The sequence below is a fragment of the Cinclus cinclus genome, chromosome 4 (genome assembly GCF_963662255.1).
Source record: "Cinclus cinclus chromosome 4, bCinCin1.1, whole genome shotgun sequence".
NCBI lineage: Eukaryota > Metazoa > Chordata > Aves > Passeriformes > Cinclidae > Cinclus > Cinclus cinclus.
The window spans coordinates 27,715,639-27,735,717 of NC_085049.1; the positions used below are offsets into that span (position 1 = coordinate 27,715,639).

The window sequence follows — 20,079 nt, forward strand, 5'->3', positions numbered from 1 at the left end:
CGCCGGGGACGGAGGAAGCCTTTCAGCTGCCGGCGGAAGGCGGGGCAGCAGCGTGTGTGTGTGTGTGTGTGTGTGGAAGAAGGATGCCGGGGCCGAGGGCAGCCCCCCACGCTGCCTAGCGGGCGGAGCGCGGCTCCTGCCGGGCTGCGGTGCTCCAGCCGCCTCTGCCCGGCCCGGAGCCGGGAGGCTGCCGGAGCGCTGCCCGGGCGCGCCGGGGAAGGAAGACAGCGCGGCGTTCGGCTACCTGCATGACAGCGCCTAGGACAGAAGCAGGAGAGTGAATGGCAAGGCTGGCAGAGAGAAGCCGAGGTGTCTCCGAAGCCAAGATGCCAGCGGCTGTCCGCAAAGTCTGCTGAGGGAAGAGACCCGTGCGTGCCGGCGTTCCCAGAGCCAGCCGAGAAGGGAGATGCATTAACCACGATTTCAAACAGCAGCAGTAGCAGCGGCGACAGCAGCAACAACAACAGATTGCTCTCCCCCTCTTGCTCCCTCCCTTTCGATCCCTCTTTAAACCCAAGCAAGTGACCGGCCATCCAGACGACGATGCTCTTGCTGAGCCCCTGACAAAGAAAAGACAAGTCACCCATTCCCGAAACCGGGACAACTGGCTGCTTGCAAGTGGCAAATGTCAGGCTGTTGAACTTTTCTGTCCTGCGGTGATGGTGTAGTGGGTTTGCTCAGCTGAAAGCCATCTCTTCTGGATTTCTGAGCGGGCCAGATTGAAAGAAATTAATGGACTGATCAGCCATCAGGTCTCTTCAGGGGGATTCATCCCTTCAGCCCCTGTCTCTTGGGCACTCGTGGTGAGGGGATCACTGGTGAAAGGCTGTGTTTCTCCTCACCAGGTCTCCTCTGCAGAGGAGAAGAGGCAGATGAGAATCCAAGACTGCCTCCAGGACAGAACTTTGTAGTGCTCTCAGCATCCCTCTGCAGCGTGGATGTGAGCCATGGGAGTTGGGGATGTTTGAGGCAGTCTGTGCCAAGTGACACCTAGCAGCTGCTCCGCTGGTTTTTGCGTGGTCTCACCCCCACGACTTTGCCTGTTGTGAAGATGTCCATGGTGTTTCTGTGAAGCTGAGGCATGGCTGCTGGAAGGTTACTGCTTTATGCTGGCCTCTCTTTAGCTTTGTGTGCCCTTGGCATGCTGGCTGTGGCAATCTGCTCTGACCATTGGTACGAAACTGATGCCAGGAAGCACAGAGAGAGGTGCAAGAGCATCACCACTAAGAGAAATGATCCTGGCTTCATTTATAACTCCAACAACAACCTGCCTCTCAGGGCCAGCAGGTCTAGGTTGGACCGCTGGGAAGGGAAACTCCTCTTGGCAAGAAACAGGAGGCAGATCTTTGCTATGAGCGCGGTTGACGAGTGCAACAGACAGTACAACTCCACCAATATGGGGCTCTGGAGGAAATGCCACCGACAAGGATTCGACCAGGAGCTGGAGGAGCTGATTGCCAAAGGTAAGGGCTATTTTTTTACCAGATGAACATGCCAAGGTCTCCTGAGATGAGCAGGGGCAGAGCAGAGCCATTTGGGCTCACAGATGGGAGCTGGCATCTCTAGCCAAATACCTCTCCTTGCAATGGGTGAACTGATCTGACTGGGCATTGCTTCCAGAAGCACTGCCAGGGCAATTCCCCACAGGATCTCTACTCCTGAGACATGGGGTATGGGAGCAAGAAGGCAACGGGGGTGAGAACACACACACTGCAGAATATCTTTTTCATGCCTCTCTCTCTAATCTTGATGTAGTCTTCCCATCACCATGGTATCAGATGATTTGCACACACAAATAAGAAGTATTCGTAAAGCAGACGCTGGATTTTTTTTTTCCTGGTTTGACCCTGGTGGCTCAGGCAAAGTGCATAGTATTTTATTGGAGGTTACATATGTCTGTGTTCCATCACTGCCTTTCTGAATGCCCCATCCACCCTGAAAATATACCATTTGCAGTGCTCACATGTAGGCTTTTTCTATCCTCAAATAGAGAGTAAACAAAGAGAAATGCTAAGGAGCAGGAGGAGACCCAGCTTGCTGTTTACACTGAGCTATGCTTTGGAATATTTTCAGTATCTACAAAACCTTACATGAATTTATTAAAAAGGAATATTTTTCTCTTGGGGTGGAGATGCATCTGTTTGCCTGTAGCATTTTTGTGCTATTTTTTGCCTAGTCTTTTGGTCCTTTGTCTTAATTTCCCCCCCAGGATAGTGGTTCAAGGTGATAGTCATTTTGCCCCAAACATTTCTTTTATTTGAAGTGTAAGAAGTGGCCACATACATAAACCCCTACCCAAACAGAAGATGCATGTTTTTGCAAGATGATGAGGGTTTCATTAAAGGATGATGGCATCTTTGCTACCCACAGCATGGTTACTTGTACTACAAAATAACATTTCCCTCCCATGGTTCTTGTGTTGCAATCAGAAGATTCCCCATTGGTTTACTTCCATTGTAGTGAAATTATTGCTCCTCACACAGTGCCATCTTCCAGAATACTTGTTTTCTAAGAGTGTCCTCTATCCCAAACTCTCTTGATAGCCTTCATTAATTCCCTCCTCAGAGAAGTGGAATTATTGCTCAAAGCTACTTACTCAGGAGGGGTGTCCTCTCACATGTTTGCCCATGTACGTGTTTTGTTCCATATGTTTTACGAGTGAGCACTGGATGTGAGTTGCATGGTAGAAATTTGTACCAAACCAGTCCAAACAGGTGGTGAACATGGATCACTGCTTGGGATCTGGCCTGTGTTTCCAGGGACCCTTCATATCTAGCTGCTATTTAACCACTCCTAGGAAATAGATCGAGGTCTTCACCCCCTTTTGTAAAGGACAAGTGGACACGTAAAAAGCTCGTCAGCACCCAGACACTCTCCTGCTAGTTTCAGTGCCAAGGGAGTGATTCTTATTCTCCATCTAGGTGAGGACAGTGTGTGCTGGGCTGTCTGTGGTGAGCTGGATTACTCTGCCACGTGTGCTTACTCTGCTCAGGGCATAAACAAATTCAACCTTGACAGCAGGCAAACATGTCACACAGAGCTCACCTTTGCAAATGGAGTTGCAGTTATTAGAGAGGATTTGCATCCTGAAATAAGTGAGACTCTTTCCTCTTTTCCCCCCCTGCCATGTCCTGATATCCGGAATGTCCATTTCTCCTGCCAGAAACGCCTGAAATTGCATGGTGCTGGGTTATGTGTAATGGCAGCTCTGGTAAGTGTTAGCTATAGGGAAAATGTGACAAATCAAGATGAGGTGGTTAAATGCAGGAGAAGGTGGTCTTTGAAAGATCTTGCTGCAGTCTGCTTGTGTTCATACATGTGTGAATGAGTGTGTGGAGTGGGCTAACTCTACACATACAGCACCCAGCTGGTAGCCAGGGATTTCCTGGGCTCAGGTGCAGTGAGCGTCCCTGTGCACACACTCATGGCTGTGTGTGCCTCCAGATGGCCAGAGAGCCACTTCACAAAGTCACTGCCCCCAGGTCAGGAGTGCAACTTGTGCACATAAAGGAGCTGTGTGCAAATATCTGGGTGTGTCATTCCTTGCCTGCTCTAAATGTTTTCTGATACACTTCTAACAAACTTCATTGTTTGAATGGATGAGAGATGTGTTAAAGGAGGGAGACTCATAATGTTGAACAGCAGCATTTTAGTCCATTTGATAGCCTTTCTGGGGTGAGGATCTGTCTGTATTGTAGCTCTCAGACATGATGAAGAGTCACCCATCAATGCTATAGAGGTGTGTGTTTCTTTGGAACCTCTAGTCTGAAACACAGAAAAAGCAAGTATAATGGCAATTTGATAAAATAAAGTGTTTGACTTGCTCAGAAATAAAAATGGAGATGTCTACTTTTTGATCCTCCCTTATATGATGAAAGTGAAGAGTTATTTCTGTCCAATGTTGAGAAGAGCTGTGAGTTCGAAACAAGGCAGGTATTCCAGGTTCACACTAACAAGTTCTATCGTGAAAGTAAAAACTAAAAGTAGTTTTCACTTCCATGACAGTTACTTTTTTGGAAGTTAGGAGTTGCAGGGATGGGTGTGTGGACAGAGTATGTCATGTGCAGATATGTGAGGGGCTGCAGCTATTCTCTGTGTGTAGTGTTCAAATAACATGAGTGGGGCACATATCCTTGCACAGATGAAATCACTGAGATCCAGGGCAAATATCTTATAGAAGAGGATGTTATTGGTACATAGAGCTTTAACTCTCTTTCCTCTGTTAATTTAATGTAATACACCTCTTCCAGAAGTGGATAAACTAATGCAGGTTCTGGCCCCAAATATTGTGTGTAATGTTAAATATAATTGAACGTAAATTTTATTAAATGTTTTGGTTTTCTATTTGTTTGGGTTTAAAGCTGGACAGGATCTGCAATCCAGTTAGTTAAAACAGATCCCACATTTTTCCCTAGGCAAAACTTCTGGTATTGAGAATAGTCTATTGAGATTTACCTATCAAAGTATAACAAAGTATGGTCATTAAGAATCTAACTATCTTTGCAAATACCCTGCAGTTATTCTGCTTATGAACTCTGCTGAAATTAATACAAGCTATAGGCAATGGCTTTTGGCAGGATCAGGAACTGTGGTTCTTGGAATTATTCTGATACCAGTGATTTTAAAAACCAGTTATGTTCCTGAGTAGGATGGGTCACTTCTGTAATTCTATTCTGCATTTATTAATTTTTACTTTCTGGAAAATAAATCAAGACCTTCACATTGGATTTTACTAAAAAAACTGGAGATCTGTTGCTTCAGGTTTCTTATATATAGGTACAATAGATAGTAATTAATATATAAAATAGTTGGTCCTATTTTTATTTCTCCTACACTTTTTTGTATTTTCGTAGAACCTGTGGGCGTATTTCAAAACAATACAATTAGGTAAATAGGCAAGGAATTAAAAGAGATTGTCACAAGTAAGAATACTCAGGGAGAGGCAAGCAAGCTTATGCTTATGAGACCAAAGACTTGAGGAGTATTCTAAAGCTGTAACAAAATTAGGCAATTAATTTCTTCTTTGTCATCATGAAAACAAACAAAAAAATCAAATCAGGAACAGCAGAAATTACAATCAGTAAATAAATTATTGGAGCTGAAGTGCGGTTCTCAGTCTTGCTAACATTTCCTCACCTGAATAATCTGCATTTCTGGGAATGGACTACTTGGAATGAGGGAAAGCACTCTGGTACAGAGGGGCCAGTGAAAAAGAAAGAGCTAACAGAGCTGTTCCTCTAATTCTGCTTTCACATCTGCTTGAGCCTTTTAGCATCTCAGGACAAGAGTTTCCCTAAAGCCTTGCAGAGTCAGGAAATGCTGGCTCTGGGGTTGCTTATCATAATATTCTAAAATTCTTCAGATTCTCAGGTGTTTTTCCAGTCTCCTCCACCCACTGAACAGCCTTGGTGCTGGGTCTTGAAGCATAGTGTTCACCCTGTCCTATCAGATCCACTGATGGCATGGAGTTTATAGCAAAGGCAGAAATCCCTCACCCAAGCAACAACTATGAGCGAGCCAACCAACTCCAGGACTGAGCAAGCAGAGCGCTGGAATGCAGCTGAGTGGCTGGGAGAAGGCAGAGTTTGTCCTGCTTTGGCAGCCAGCAGCTCACAACTCCTTGTATACAGCTTGTAGTGAGCCAGAAAAGAAAATGGGGAGCCAACAGAGTCTGCCTGCATCCTATGGCAATATTGCTCAGATGCTTTCCTGCAGTCGTTGAGAGGAAAACAAGAGAAGAAGAAAGGGAATTACATCATTTAATAAAGTAGATGAAGAAGTTGCACAATAACCAGAGTCTGTTCCATTTAGACAATTACTATTCAGAGGATCTTTCATCTTGCCTTTGGAAGGCTGCCATTTAAACCTGACTTGATGGGGCTCTGCTGCCTGCCACAGGAATCCTATTTTTATTTGAAAAGACCCAGAATTTATAATGACCCTATTATTTCAACCCTCCTTTTACCATCCTTCTTCCCCTGAGATCTATGGAAGTCATAGTAAATCCTATTTCGAAAATATTTTATTGTGAGTGTACTTAGTCCATGCCACCACTAGAAAAAAAAAAACCCCAAAACCCGAGTAATTCTTGTGCAGCCTACCTCCACCTGAAATAATATGAAATGTTTCTGGGATGAAAGCATTCTCTGGTTTGGTTTGTCAGATGCAGAGCGTAAGTGAGGAAGAAACACTTAACAAGACTACTCCAGCCATCACTAGGGATTATTTATACACAAATGGAAAAAGGCTGCTGAAGAGAGCCTACTTGCAGCTATATCTAAGAGCAAAAATATTTATTTTTATAAAAATTCTTGCAATTCCTTGAAATGCTGTAGATTTGACGTTTCAAGTCCAATGGTTTTGACACGTAAATTAGGACAGCCATTTTTTTCATGTATTCTTTATACATTGAAGACTCAAATGCTTTGTTTAAAATCTGTGCTTGAAATCTCAACTGTTTTCCAAATGGACTCATTAAAAAAGGGACTTTATTGAAGTCTTGATTCTGATCCTAGAGAAGTCAATAGTAAATGTTTTATTGAGCATGGTGATGCAGCAAGTTCAGGCCTTTAGTGATTCCTTTGAGGTTAAAATTGTCCATGAGTAGAAAGGCCAGTGCATGGTCTGTGCTCCCTCCTGTCATAGCTGGAGTTTTGCTGGAGGCATCCACTGAAATTCAGGCACTAGACAGCACTGAAGTTGAATCTTAGGCTCTCCAGGTATTCAGTTTTGCAGTTGTTGTTGCTAACATTATTCTTAGTCTGTTAATGTAAGACTGGAAGTCAAACAACTGAGGTACAGCAAAGCCATCCTCTTGTTCAGGGATTTTCTAAAATCCTTTAGTGGGTGAAATCACTGGTTCATGCGTGTGAGTTCCAGGAGGATTTGGCCTATCATATTTTGAAAAAGCAATTTAATATTTTAATTGCATCAAATTTAAATAGCAATTAATTTAGAAGTTTATTTACCACAAGTAATAAGAACTTGACACATTCCTCTGACACATCTGAGGTAATTGATTTAATATATATCTGTTAAAAAATACTAAGAACATATATGTAATTTAGCAGAACAGCAACTGTGTTTAATCGTGATTTTTTAAAGGGCAAATTTCAATCAAGCTGTTGGCTTTCAAACAAATTTGCCAGGGAAGACAAATGGAAATTTTGCCTGAGTAAAAATCATGGGATCATGCCCTTCTCAAGAGAAACTGATATTTGTAGAGCTGCCTGTAGGACTGCATGCTCAATTCCCATTCATTTAATTGAACATCTGAATCCTTTTGAGAAATCTCAACATTTTTATCCTTTCTCCCTACTGCTAAAAATTTGCAAAAGCTGTGGAGGAAAGATTTAATATGAGTGCAGTTGTGTTCTATTCACTGTAAAAATAAAAATTTGAAAGATAATTGTACTTTAATAGAGATGAAACAGTCTGAACTGTTTTGTCATCCTCTGCAATAAAAATCCATATTAATATTACCTTTTCTCATTGAAAAAGTATTTCTGTGCGTTTAGAAAAGCTTCAAGTGGGGAACGAGTTCATTAACTGTTGCAGAACCAGTAGATAAGAAGCCTTAATGTTTTGTAGGTTTAGCAGAAATAATGACAGTCATTTATAATGTGGGTTACTTAATGGTTTATTGCTCACAAACTGCTGCTGGAACTCTTAACTACACATCTACCTCTTAAGTACCAAAAGAAAGAAATTAGATGGTGCTTCTTAGTTTTTAAGGAATAAATCAATAAATAATGTGGATTCTGGAATCCATGTTCCCTTCACAGATCATTCGGAATAGAATCCACTTAAAAGAAAAGAATATAAACTAACATATTTTCCCCACAGGAGGGAAATCAGAGTAAAAAAAAAAAAAAAAGGAAATTTATCCATTTTCTTTCTCATTAGGCCTAATTCTTTTATAAATAAATATTCAGAACTGCCCAGCCGAGCCTGCTGAAATCATAATCCTTTGTAGATAAGTACCAAAATAGATGAAAGAAAGGTAGTACTGTAGTTAGGGCAGGAGCTTACAAAGCCAGAATTCAGTCCAAGCTCTGCCATAGTCTTTCTTCATGACCTGAGGCAAGGGACTAAGTCTCTCATACCTCAGCTCAGCAGCAGTATAATAGGGATTTCGCTCACTATTATTAATGCCAGTTAGCATTCTACCCTCAGATTTACGAGCCTTAATCATGGATCAGAAATCATGGATCAGAAAAATGTCCCTGTCCTTTTGACATGTGGCTGCACTTTAAATGTTGGCAGCAAATGCAGCATTATGAGAAAGCACAACGAGACTACAAAGCAATTATGTTCAGCATGAGCAGTAGTGGCTTTAGAACACCAGGAGGCAAACCACATTCCTGTGAGTACCACAAAATGTGGGATTCCTACACTTGTAAAGAAGGATAATGAGTAAGAAGTGTGGATGTTTACAGGATGGTCTTCCAAAGACTGAGGGATGGCACCATAAAAATCATGGGTCATGTCTGCTTGAAATATTAATAAGTAGGTGATGGGGACTGACCTCTTTGGTTCGCTGTAGGAAGAAGTTGACATTTCCTTGATGAAGACAGGTAGGTTACAGTAATGAGATAGATAGGGGGACGGCAGTCTACAGCTGCTAAGAGAAATGACATGGTCAGAGTGATGTGTTAGGAAAATTATATTTCTAGCAGCATCCTAAATGGATACATGGAGGGCAAGTTCACATTTGTAAAGGTCAGAAAAAGAAATATTGTAGTAGTAAAGGCACAAGGTGATGAGAGCCTCCATGGTGAATGAATATGCAAACCTTTGACATGCCCTGGATCTATATACATGGTGAGAGATATGAGATGAAAATGTTGCTCCAGCTCTTGACCAGAACAACAAGAAAAGTAATAGCATTTTCTGTGATGATCTAGAGGGGAATTACTGAAGAGACCTTATAGTAAAGAAGGAAGAAGACCATTAGGAACTCTCTTATAATTACAATGAGTTTGTTATACATGTTTCCATGAAGAAATATTTGAGATACTGTAGATACTAGGGAGACAAGTTTGTGTTAGAGGAGTGAGCCTGGAAATTGCTGCATGGAGATCAGAGCAGAATCTGTATTTGTGATTGAAATTATCAAGGAGTGAAATACAGAAAGAGAAAAGCCCCATGAACCCCATCAGATCTGGGAAAAGAAAAGTGTCTTCTGGAGGCCATGCAAAAGGAACAGATCTGAAGGTGGTGCAATAGAAGTGAGTAACACCATGGTAGCTGAAGAGAGACACTGCTTCAGGTTTAAACAGCACAAGAGACTACTGCAGGTAGCCAGTGTGCTGCAGCAGGTGAGAACTGTGCTGAAGATTGCCCAGTATGTTTAGTAAAGATTTTAGCAGTGGCTGCAAAGGAGAGGAAGCTGCAGTGAACTAGTGGGGAGGACTCCAGGCAGCGTTTGTAGTTGGCATATTCAGAGAGGTTGGTGAGGAAGGGAGGAGAGGAAAAGACATGGTATTTTTAGAGGAAAAGAAATGTTTTAAGATGAAATAGTGTTTGAAGAGCTGAATATTTTAAGAGGAAAGAGATTGAATGGTATTTGTGTTATGGGAGTAAAGAGGCAGAGGGGTGTGAGAGGTCAAGGCAAAGAGAAAGCAAGAGGACAAGAGCAGCCATAAGGAAAGGCAGGAGGTAGGGTCAGACTGGCTCAGTGGCAAATAAAAGAAAGGAACAGAGACACGTAGGAAGTTTTTCAGCTGTAGGAGAGAAGAATGGGGAAGGAGTTGTAGGAAGGGAAGAGGAAACAGAAGGCAAAGTGGCTGGAAGAGGAAGATCATGGTTTGTAATTTTCTCATGGAAGAGCCAGATAAAATCCTGTGTGACAGCTGAAGTGGGGGGTGGAGGATGCAGGAGAGTCTGAGGAATGAGATTCTGAGCCAGATGTGGAAAAGAGGTGATTGTGACTGAGAGTCTGAGATTTAACTGTGCTGAGCTGCAGTAGTAAGTCTGGGAAAGAAGTAGAACTGAATGGGGAACAATGCATTTGTAGAGGATAAAGTCAATCAGGTATCCCATAAGAGATGCCCTGCTGTGTGAGACATAGCAGAGACTAGCTGGTATGGATCAGCTGGGATTTGGGGTACAGGGCAGGAATAGCTAGGGGAATGCACGGCAAAAAGTCTGTGAATGAAAGAATGCAGCATGGATAATATCTACTGGTGGAGGAAGGAAAGATAAAGAGGGTGATAAAAGAATAAAGCCAGGCAAGAAGACCTTAATGCTGGTGATCTAAGTGTGAAGAGGTGACTGGTGCTTGTTGAAAGAATTAGGGGGAACGTCCAGGTGATGGAGGAGAAGGATGTGGGGGAAAACACAGGGTAGAGTATGAAGCCCTGCCTTTTTGGAGCCTTTTTGGTCACTGAATCAAACAGAGTTGTACACTGAACAGAGGAGACACTAAAACATAAGGCTTAAAGGGCAGAGAAGTCACTACCACTGACTCTTCTATAACTTGCTCTGCTTTCCAGCTCAGAATTTATCCTGTGTAACCTTACAGAGGTGTAAGCATGGCTCTCCCAGCAGAGTTGAACATGTTTGTCCGGGGCTTGGAACATGCTCCAGTCTCAGTGTGAACCTCAAAGAAGATAAATAAATATCCACTATTAATTCAGGCTATTTTCCACAAAGTGTGTTTGTGTGTGGAGAATGGTATTTGCATAGCTGGGAGCTTTTAAGGAAAAGAAGTTCTAGGGTGTCCCGTGTATACAGCAGTGTGGATACTGTTAAGATATCCCACCAGATCGAGTGAAAGACAAAGAGGATCTAATTGCAGCCCTTACTTAATTCTGAGAGCTTTTGTTGGTTTTGAGTTTTAATAGCAGACATTTGAAAAAAGCTTCCTAAATGTATTTCTAGACTTTCCAATAGGATGAAAATTATGCTAATTTTATTGGGTAACAAAAGCTATTTGAAAAGATCTTTCTGCCTCAGTATGACCATATGATTCTTGTCTCTGTGTCTGTGTCTCTATTAATCAGTGCCTATCTTTAAATACGCACAAGAGCCTTTATAGTGTAGATACTTTTCTTTCTGCCTAATGGCCATTTAATGACAAATATTATAAAAGAAACAAACACAAGAAACATAAACTTTTTCAGATGTTACAGGTGTAGATTAGGGTCACTAGACTGATTTTGAAGATGTGGTGGTGATTTATGGTATCTAATGATCCAATTATATTGCTTTGTCTTAGGTACTTGAGTGGCCCTGATTAAGAGAGTATTCAAATACTGTTCTTGATTTTTAAACATAAAGGAATTTGAAGAGTGGAATTATCCCTATTTTACACAGAAGACAGTTGCTCAACAATGCAAAAGCTCTGCAGGACAACAATTTGCATTGGAAAGAAATTAGTCATTGTTGATCCCTGATTACATATTTTATGTTAAATTTCATCCCCTTTCCATTTACCAATTCTCAAGACTGTCCAGTTTTGTTCATATGATATTCTGTAATGGTTAAAGAGAAAGGGAGGTGTCTTATGGTGATCAGAGAGACAAAGGAACCAGCCAACAGGAACAGAGGAAATGGAAAAACTCAAATAACTTAATGGGCTCAAATTGGGAAGTTGGACAATTTCCATCTCAGTCTTCTAAAGGATGTGACATTGCAAGTCCAGTAAAAAGGATTTTCAATAAATCTGTCTAATTAGGGTGGTACATTAGGAATGAAAAGTGGTAAATCTATATTTAAAGAAAGGAGAAAAAGTTGTCTGGTCCACAGTGGACCTCTTAGTTTGATTATAATAGTACCAAGCAGTGTTTAAGTAAGTTCTAAAGCAGAGATTAATTAAATACACAGGGGAAGATGAAATAAACATGCAATGTATGTTTTCCTATTTGAAGAGTGCCAAACTACCCTGATACATTTTGCTAGGAAGATAACTGGGGTTTTAGATAAGGAAATGCCTTAGACCTAAATTATCTGGATTTTGGTAAAGGATTTTATATTCTGCCCCTAAGGAAAATGTTTGTTACAATGTTAAGGTAATTAGTACACAATTTACAGAGGGTTTAAGGAACAAACTGAGGGAAGGCAAAAAGTGCTGAGAGGGGAAGTATCAAAATGAAGTCAACAGTAGAATTCCTGAAGTAGAGGATCAGTAGCACTGAAGTTAGCAGGGCTCATTAGAAGAACTTTGAGCTAGATTTGAAGGGGGAAAGAAAGAAATAAAGCCAGGCTTGACAGAGATGAGCCTGTGGGTGACAGGGACAGTGTGCTAGCAAGGCCCTTTGGTTTGCAGTGGAGGTAGAGGATGGAGATCCATATGGCAGTAAAGACACAACAGTTAGTGGTGTGTTGAAAGGAGAGACTCTGACCTTTGGAGAAAGAGGCAGGCAGCTCAGGAGGACTATAAGGATGTCATGAGGTTATGCAAGAAGGAAATTAGAAGGGCCAAAGCCCAGCTTGAATGATTTGATGATCTTAAAGGCCTTTTCTAACTTAAATGTTTCTATGATTCTATGATATATTGCCTACTATGCAAGAAAAATGAACAGAGTCCATTCCAGTACTCTATGCTTGTGCAACATCCATAGGACTCTGAAGAATTAATTTGCTATTACTGTTAACTCTTCTTTTTTCTTTTTTTCCTATGAAAGAGCATATTCAGCTCTGTATCAAGCAGGACTTGGTGGAAGGAGTATTTATCACTGAGCAGTCTACAGGTGTTTGGTGAGATGGAAGGGATCTAAGGCAAATCCAGCTGCACTATCCCAGCTTCTTTGTCTCTCAGATCTGAGCCACACTTTGTTTCATACCTGTGACACCCCACACATCCAGAAAGGACTAGAGATGAGGGCTCTGAGCTTCTAATGCATACTTCCTTGAAATATCTCCTTGCATATTTCCTTGAAATCATGTGGTTAGTAGAGTCTTTGTTTCCTGACTGCCTCATCTGCTTTCATTTCAGATTACCTTAGCTCAACAACAACAAAGGCCTATTAGATTCTCAGCTATTTATATTCATAAGCCAGGAGAATGCAGAGCCTTCAGCTTCTTCATTAAAACAGTTTATATAAAATAAAAGAGAATTTCCATATTATATTTAAATGTTCAGAATGGCTGGCAGCAGCAGAATTAAACTCTTCTTTGCTCATATTTGAATTATCATAAGATGTATATTCCGGTTCACAAAATGTTCAACCCTTTGGCTGGTGACACCGGTGAGTTTCCTTATAGTGGGATGAATTTTTGCCCAGGATCCACCACCTCATGAAAGCTAAAGGACCCACTATAGGCCTTGTTCATTTGTGTGTGAAGCAGGATACCACAGTCCTCAAAAAAGTTTTTGGGAAAGGTCTTAGAGAGAATATAAAGGCTCCACAGCACTAAAGGTAGGAAAACATCATCTAGGATAGTATTTTGGGGCTGTAGTTCAGCTCCCAGGAAAGGTGGAAGCATGATTGTATCTATATGGAGCAAGATAAGTGCTCTTCCTGTCTGGAAGTTCAGAGAACGTTGTCTGACCTTCTCAGCAGCAAAACTGCCTTCTGCATTACTGGAAAGACCTGTTACCCAGCCCTCTGCCTGACCACCTGTGAATCACAAAAGGCAAGGAAAAATATCTTTCAACTGATTTAGTCAGAAGGATATGTTTATTTCAGCACTGGGCACACACCTTTGGGACTATGGTTCACCTGTAGAAGCAGGGCTGTATCTAAGGTGGATCAGAGAAGGCATTTCTTTTTTCTATTTTCATCACAGTCTGATGAACAGGCCCCATTCTGTGTTGAGTGGACTGGAAAGGGTGGTGGCAGAGACCAATCGAGGGGAGGCTGGAGGTTGATGGCATCGCCTCTACAGGCGTGTCACAGATGGGGGAACAGCTGGATGTGAGGTCCTGTGCCTGTGTGCTGAGCTGTGGGAATGTGAGCTATGCTAAGCCACTATACACTGCTGAGGGTATGGAACAAGGGCAGAGATAAGTGGTTTTCTTGGCTCATTTGTGTAGACTTAAGCCATCCCTTTTCCATTAAATAGTATTTTGTGCCCAAGAGGAAAGAGGAATCTTTTCTACTCGGTGTCCTGAAGAGCCTCCAGTCTCCAAATGCTATTCCTTCTAACTCATTGGTCCCAGTGGGAAAGGTAGTCACAGACTCCCAGGGCATCAACCTCATGGGGACAGGAGCAGGACTAAATCTCATTGACCTCTCCATAAGGTCCATGTTTATCCATGTTATGAAGCTGCTGCAGAATGGGCCTATACAGTGTCTTGGCCTCTGGATCTGGAAAATTCCATTTGGAGGAAGCATGGGGACTTGTTTGAAACACTTTTTTTAAATGGAAGGTGTCATTGGGAAGAATGTGGCAATTTAAGTGTCTTTCTGGGAAGGAGGGAGAGGCTACTTAATTGGTTGGAAGGAGGAAAGATGAATGTCATTGTAAGATCTCCCTCACACTGGCAGTGATGGCACTACAGGGACAGCCTCTGCTTCTCCCCCAGTCTTTCCTTCTTGTCCCCTGTGCTGGTCTTACTGGTGTCCCCTGCACTCTGTGCTGCACCAGAACTTGTGGCACATCTTTCCCCTCTTGTTCATCAGTTATTGTTAGCATCTGGTCTGTGACACAGCAACTAATTGCATTGTCAATATCTTCAAATGAGAAAACAGCAGGAGCAGATGAATTCTTCAGCGCCTAAGTCCTCTTTGCCCATGTGTGACTAAGAATACAAGTACAGAGGGAGATAAAGGGGAAAGAGGCAGGACTTCCTTTAGGTGAAAGCTGCTGACAGTCCTGGGGTATGGGCAAATCTTCAAACTCATGCTGTGCTTCATGTGTTGCCAGCCTTGCTTCCATCTGAGGGGTCTTGGTGTCTATTTGGTTGTGAACTACCAAGGTGTGGTTTTTGGCTGGAAGGGCACAGCTTCTTTAAAGGTTCTCTTTCCTTTGAATGTAGTTGATGGCATTTTGGGAGTACCTGAATTTTGAGGTGACCTACACTTGATTGCTATGGTTGGATGGTACATTGTGCCTGTCAGCTAGAAAATTAAGTTTGAATGTTTATCTTGGACACATGAGTTAGGTACTGAAATACCTCTTCTGAGGACTAAGGCTCTTCAGGCTGCTTGTCATAATGTTTCATTGCCTGTCTTTAGGATCTGTGTTTTGAAATTAGATCCAACTCTTTAACTCTCAGAAGGCAAAAATTGCCCCAGTTATATCTATCCTGGTGGCAATTTATACCAGGGTAGGACTTGGTTCTAATACTTGGGGATCAAATATGAACATTTCTCCATTCATTTCAATGCTTTGTTTCCAGGGTTTTGGTCTGTGCTAAAATGCAGGTCAGTGCTCCTGATTTAAGTTTTAATTTGAGAAAGTTTCACTCTCCATCAGAGCTATGACAATGATCTTCAAAGCTGACATCATGGTTTAAGCATCTGGGGCACACATACTTGAAACAAAAAATAGAGGCAACATGTAAAAACCTGGATGTGAGTGGAAGAAATAGGTCAGGAGTTCTCTCTATGGTTTTTAACAATTTTTTACTATCAGGCTGTTCCTTTTCAAAGATAATATAGCAATTATTTTTCCTTTGTTTCTAAGGGTCTGGGAGCTGAGAAGTGACTCCTCTGGCATTTTAATATATCACTGTAAAATACGGAGAAAGTTTTCACATGAAACATGTAAGAGCCAAAGTTTACCCATCACAGATGCCAATCTGGTTTCAAAGGATTTAAGAAGGTGTATTGTCTGCCACACTGTTTATTTTTTTAAAAATGTTTTTCTGTTGATATATTGTCTTTGTAGCTTTTTCATCTGCTAATTGATCTATGGCTGTATATATTGGTCTTTCAGCTGTGTTCCAGCTTTGTATTTGAAGCACTACTTTGTTTTTTCATGATTCATATGGCTCTATTTAAAGGTATAGGAAGCTAAGTCTGAAATAAATTTGTAGTTCTCATGGATTAAAGTAACTCTATTGAAGTGAACCAAGCAAAGCAGAGATGCAGTGGGTGCCTTAGCCCTCAGGCAGCTTGGAAAAATGACTTAGTAAGGTGATCACAGTCATTTCACTGGAGCGTGGTGTTTCAAGCCAGAAGGTGAACATTTACATTCACTAAGGAAGGCGAGGTCAGAGTGAGAATGAAGCCACTGGGACTGAAAGCTTGGAGTTGTGGAGAAAAGAAAATGATGGCAAAGTTAGAGGAAACTTATGCAAAGGGAGAAGGGTGTAAGAATGGAAACACCAGTAAGAAGAGAGAGCAGTGGCTGCAAGGGGAGCAGGCCTTTTGTTGAGTATGAGGGCCAGGATCTGTCCTTGAACAAATATTGAAGTGACGAAAGATACATAAAGACCATGTTTCCCCTTTGGCTGTTAGCAAACTGTTGTATTGATATTTGTGGAATGTGTGGGAAGAGCCTGAACTCCAATCCTGCCTGTGAATCAGACTCATGGTGAGATTTTTCTGTTGAAGATGCATTTGGGTCTTTCCTGTAGTAGGGGCAGGACAAAGGTAAACCTGTGACCAACCTTTTTCATCCTGAAAGGGTAATTTCACCTGCCATTTCTGTCCTTGAAGAGACTCCTTGGGGATAATCCTTCCAGCTGAGCACTTTTGATCAAGTTTTCCTCCAAAAACTAAAGCAGGAACCAGAGTCCTTTGGAAAGCCCTGCATATAAATATCTTGTTTAGTTAGTCTAATAAAGGTATTACTAATAGTGCTGCTTGGAGGATTTATTGGGGGATTTCACTAAGACAGTGTTAGCAGTGGAATTACAGTCATTCTCTGGTAAGACCTTGTCAATGCGAGAGAAAATAACATTGATCCAATCAGAGATATTTTACAGGATCAATGTAATATTCCTTTGCATAATAACAACCAAAGGATTATGGGCCTGTGCTGGGAGTGATGAAAGATCACTTGACAGATCAAAGCCTCATTTGTTCTCATCCTTTTAACTGGTGAAGTACTGGGCAGTTTTTAAAAGTCTGCCTCTATATCCCTGTATCTTAAATAGATCAGGGCTCCTTTGGTCCACAGGCATTATATATTCATTCTATTGGTTTTAAACAATATTTTTGGCTACATTTTTCTTAGTTGAGCCATACTGGAGCATCTTGGTATGACCTTGAGACAATTCCCTCTGCAATCCAGGAAACCAATGTACACAAAATGGGAAATGCAGCCCCGAGGTGAGCAGGGAGGAGGAAAAGACAAATCCATATACGGCATGAGCCTTATAACCAAAACATCGTAAGGGACTCTGACTAATTTCATGTAATTGAGCTTTTGGATAGTGCAGCAATTCCCCCAAGGGGATATGAGCTTTGCAGATGACAGTGAATTCAGGAGACTCAAGAGCATTGTGTGGTTTGCTGGGAATAGCTTATTATCAAACAAGTCCTCTTTGTTTGCACTGTTGTCTTTGCATTTTTTCAAGATCCAGGACTGCTCTGTTGCTTTAATGACAGCTTTGTCATGCCTTGTGAAAGCCCTAAATCTTTCTACTGGCTGCAGTTACCTAGATATTCCCTGGGCTTTGGGCAGGCTTCTTCTGCTGTGGAAGAGAAGCAGTGTGTTTGATAGCTTCACCACATTTGATAGAATGATTCCTTTGGATTTGCACGTACATCTCAGTAAAGAATGGGAAGGGAAAATGGTGGCTGAGGTGCAGAGCAATGGCTCAGCTCACTGATAATATCAGAGACCATTCAAACTCCAATCCTGTGGTTTCAGATGACTTCAACTACAGGGCTGCAAAAGTTATTTGGGGAAGAAAAAACAGCTATTACAAGTGACATTTAAAATTAGATGGGACATAGCTCTCGTGAAATACAGCAGGCATCAGCTTGTTCCCATCAGGACTAGGACAGATAACCAAACATGTCCCTTTTTCAGTCACGGGCAGAGTCTAGTCTGAATCAGAGAACACAGCTTTGCTAGGAATCTGTGACTAACACGAAGTATGTGTACAGAGGAGTATGTGAGAGGATGCAGGAGCCTTTGGGAATTAACCCTTTAAACGAGTTCAGGCTGGGGACAAAATCTCCAGGAGTTTGTGGTCTCTGCAGATTTACTTTGCACCAAGAAGCATGGGGAAGGGAAGAGGAGTACAGATCACAGATGGATCATAGCCTCCAGGCAGCACCAACCCTGGCAAAGTCTCCTTTTGGGACTGCTGACCTTGTCCTTTGAGGCTCATGTTTGGCAATGCAGGTCTTCCACAGCCATCACTGTGGGGTGATTTGTGGAGGAAGTCTGGTTTGACAGCTGCCCTTTGCATGGCCTGTTGCCTCCGGCATCCCATGGCAGGTGGCACACACTTCCTCTTTGTGCAGACTGTGACCCCCTGCAATGTGTGGGCTCCTGCTGCCCATGGGGAACTGCTCCTGCTTTGCTGATGGCCGTTTCCATGGGACCTGGACAACTCTGTCTTGCCTGTAAGCCTTGGGACCATTGCCGTGGGTCTGGTGCTGTGGGTAGCAGCAACACGGCAAAACAGACTCAGGTTGCCAGAATCATTAAGTTAGAGTAATTGTGGTGCCATTTTGTTTTTATTACTTGCTACCTTGAATAAGCAGTGATCAGATTGCTTCTGCTAAATGCAGTGCCAAGAAGTAATTGGTGACAGTAATCATTCACTGTATCAGCTCTGGCCACAGAGCTTCGGCCTTTGGACAGTTTTTATATCTTTGCAATTCACAGGTGCCTGTCATTTGTTCTGTCAGTGAGTCTGCAGAAAATTTGTACTAAAATGAGGTTGGGGTTCAGACTTAAGCTCAGAAAAGCATGAAAAATCAGAGCAAATCCATGCTGATAGACTGTACTTTGTTTGGTGAGTTCAGGATGGAACCTTATATGGGATTTGCACTCTTAACTCACAGTATCCTGGTGCTGAGAGTTAAGTTAGATCATGGATATTTCTGGACTCTGCGTATTTTCATGTTAGTGGATCCATAGGCATATGATGAGCATGCCACTGTAATTTGCATTTTAAAGCAGTCTTAAATAAGTTCTCATGTCTGCAGCTGGGCTTTGAGAAGATTGTGTTCCCTGGAGTTAGCCCAGGGCAACGTGCTGAAGATCATACATAGCTTTTACTCTGTTCTTGCTCAAGCAAAATTGCTTTTAAGTCCAGGGGAGCTAAGTCAGCCTTGCTGAAGTTAGAAGCAAGCATGCCTTTGACTTCAGTGGGACACAGACTTTGCCCGGCATTAATTTTTGCTTGTGAAAAGTCTTAAAGAAAAAAGGAGAAAGGCCTTCTGAACCAAACCTCCCAGGGACTTACTAATCTCTCCTTCTTGCATAGGTTCACTGCCATGTGAGTCCCCTGAAATATTACCTTGAGTGGAGCAGCAGGTTTGCCTAGAGAAAATGATCTATATACAAGGCAAGTGCCATGTAACACTTGCAGTTAACATTTTATTTGTTGTTATAATAAAAGCATGTCAACAATTCAGCCTTGCCAAATTCCATTTGCCTGTTTGGCTGGGATATGTATTTTTTTTTTCCCCGAGAAGAGAATAAGATTATGTTTGTTTGTTTCTTTACTACGCTCCTGGCAAAGAAGATTTTGTGCCAGGGCTGATAAATATTTGAGTGAATTTTTTGAGGTTGTTACTCTGAACAACTGCCCAAAAATGTTAAAGGGAAAATAATCCAAGATTTTATGCTAATTCATGTAACTACCTTTACCAATAAAAATGTTAGGTCTTCAGTTGAATAATCCAGTACACCTCTGACATTGTGGTCTCTTGTAGAGCTCATTTCTTCTGTGAAAGCTGCAAATGTAAACATTCCTTTTCAACCAGTCTCACTCACAAATAAATAACACAGATCTTCTTTGATGCACGTTGTGTCGACCAAACAATTTCCATCGTCGGAGGCTTGTTACTTTTTCATTTTTCCCAGAGGGATTTGTAATCATTACGAGTCACTTTCCATTTTGACTTGTAGCCCAAGCAATCAAACATGAGTGTGAGGCTTCGATAAAAGCTGCTCGCTGCAGATAACTGTGACCCCCATTTATGAGCAGGTAAGGTCAGGCCTTCCTATCGTAACCTTTTAGGGGGGATGCTGATCTTTCAGGCTATTACACAGGCT

The 20,079-nt window shown here is 42.1% G+C and overlaps 1 protein-coding gene across 1 annotated transcript in view; it reads left to right on the plus strand.

Moving 5' to 3' along the window:
* Nucleotides 1-1,081: 1,081 nt before the first annotated feature.
* The window catches only part of TMEM178B (transmembrane protein 178B), a 203,392-nt gene continuing 184,394 nt past the window's right edge, over nucleotides 1,082-20,079 (plus strand). The window contains exon 1 of the mRNA XM_062490980.1: nucleotides 1,082-1,463. Within this exon, the coding sequence (XP_062346964.1) occupies nucleotides 1,082-1,463 (382 nt within the window). The remainder of the gene's footprint in view (nucleotides 1,464-20,079) is intronic.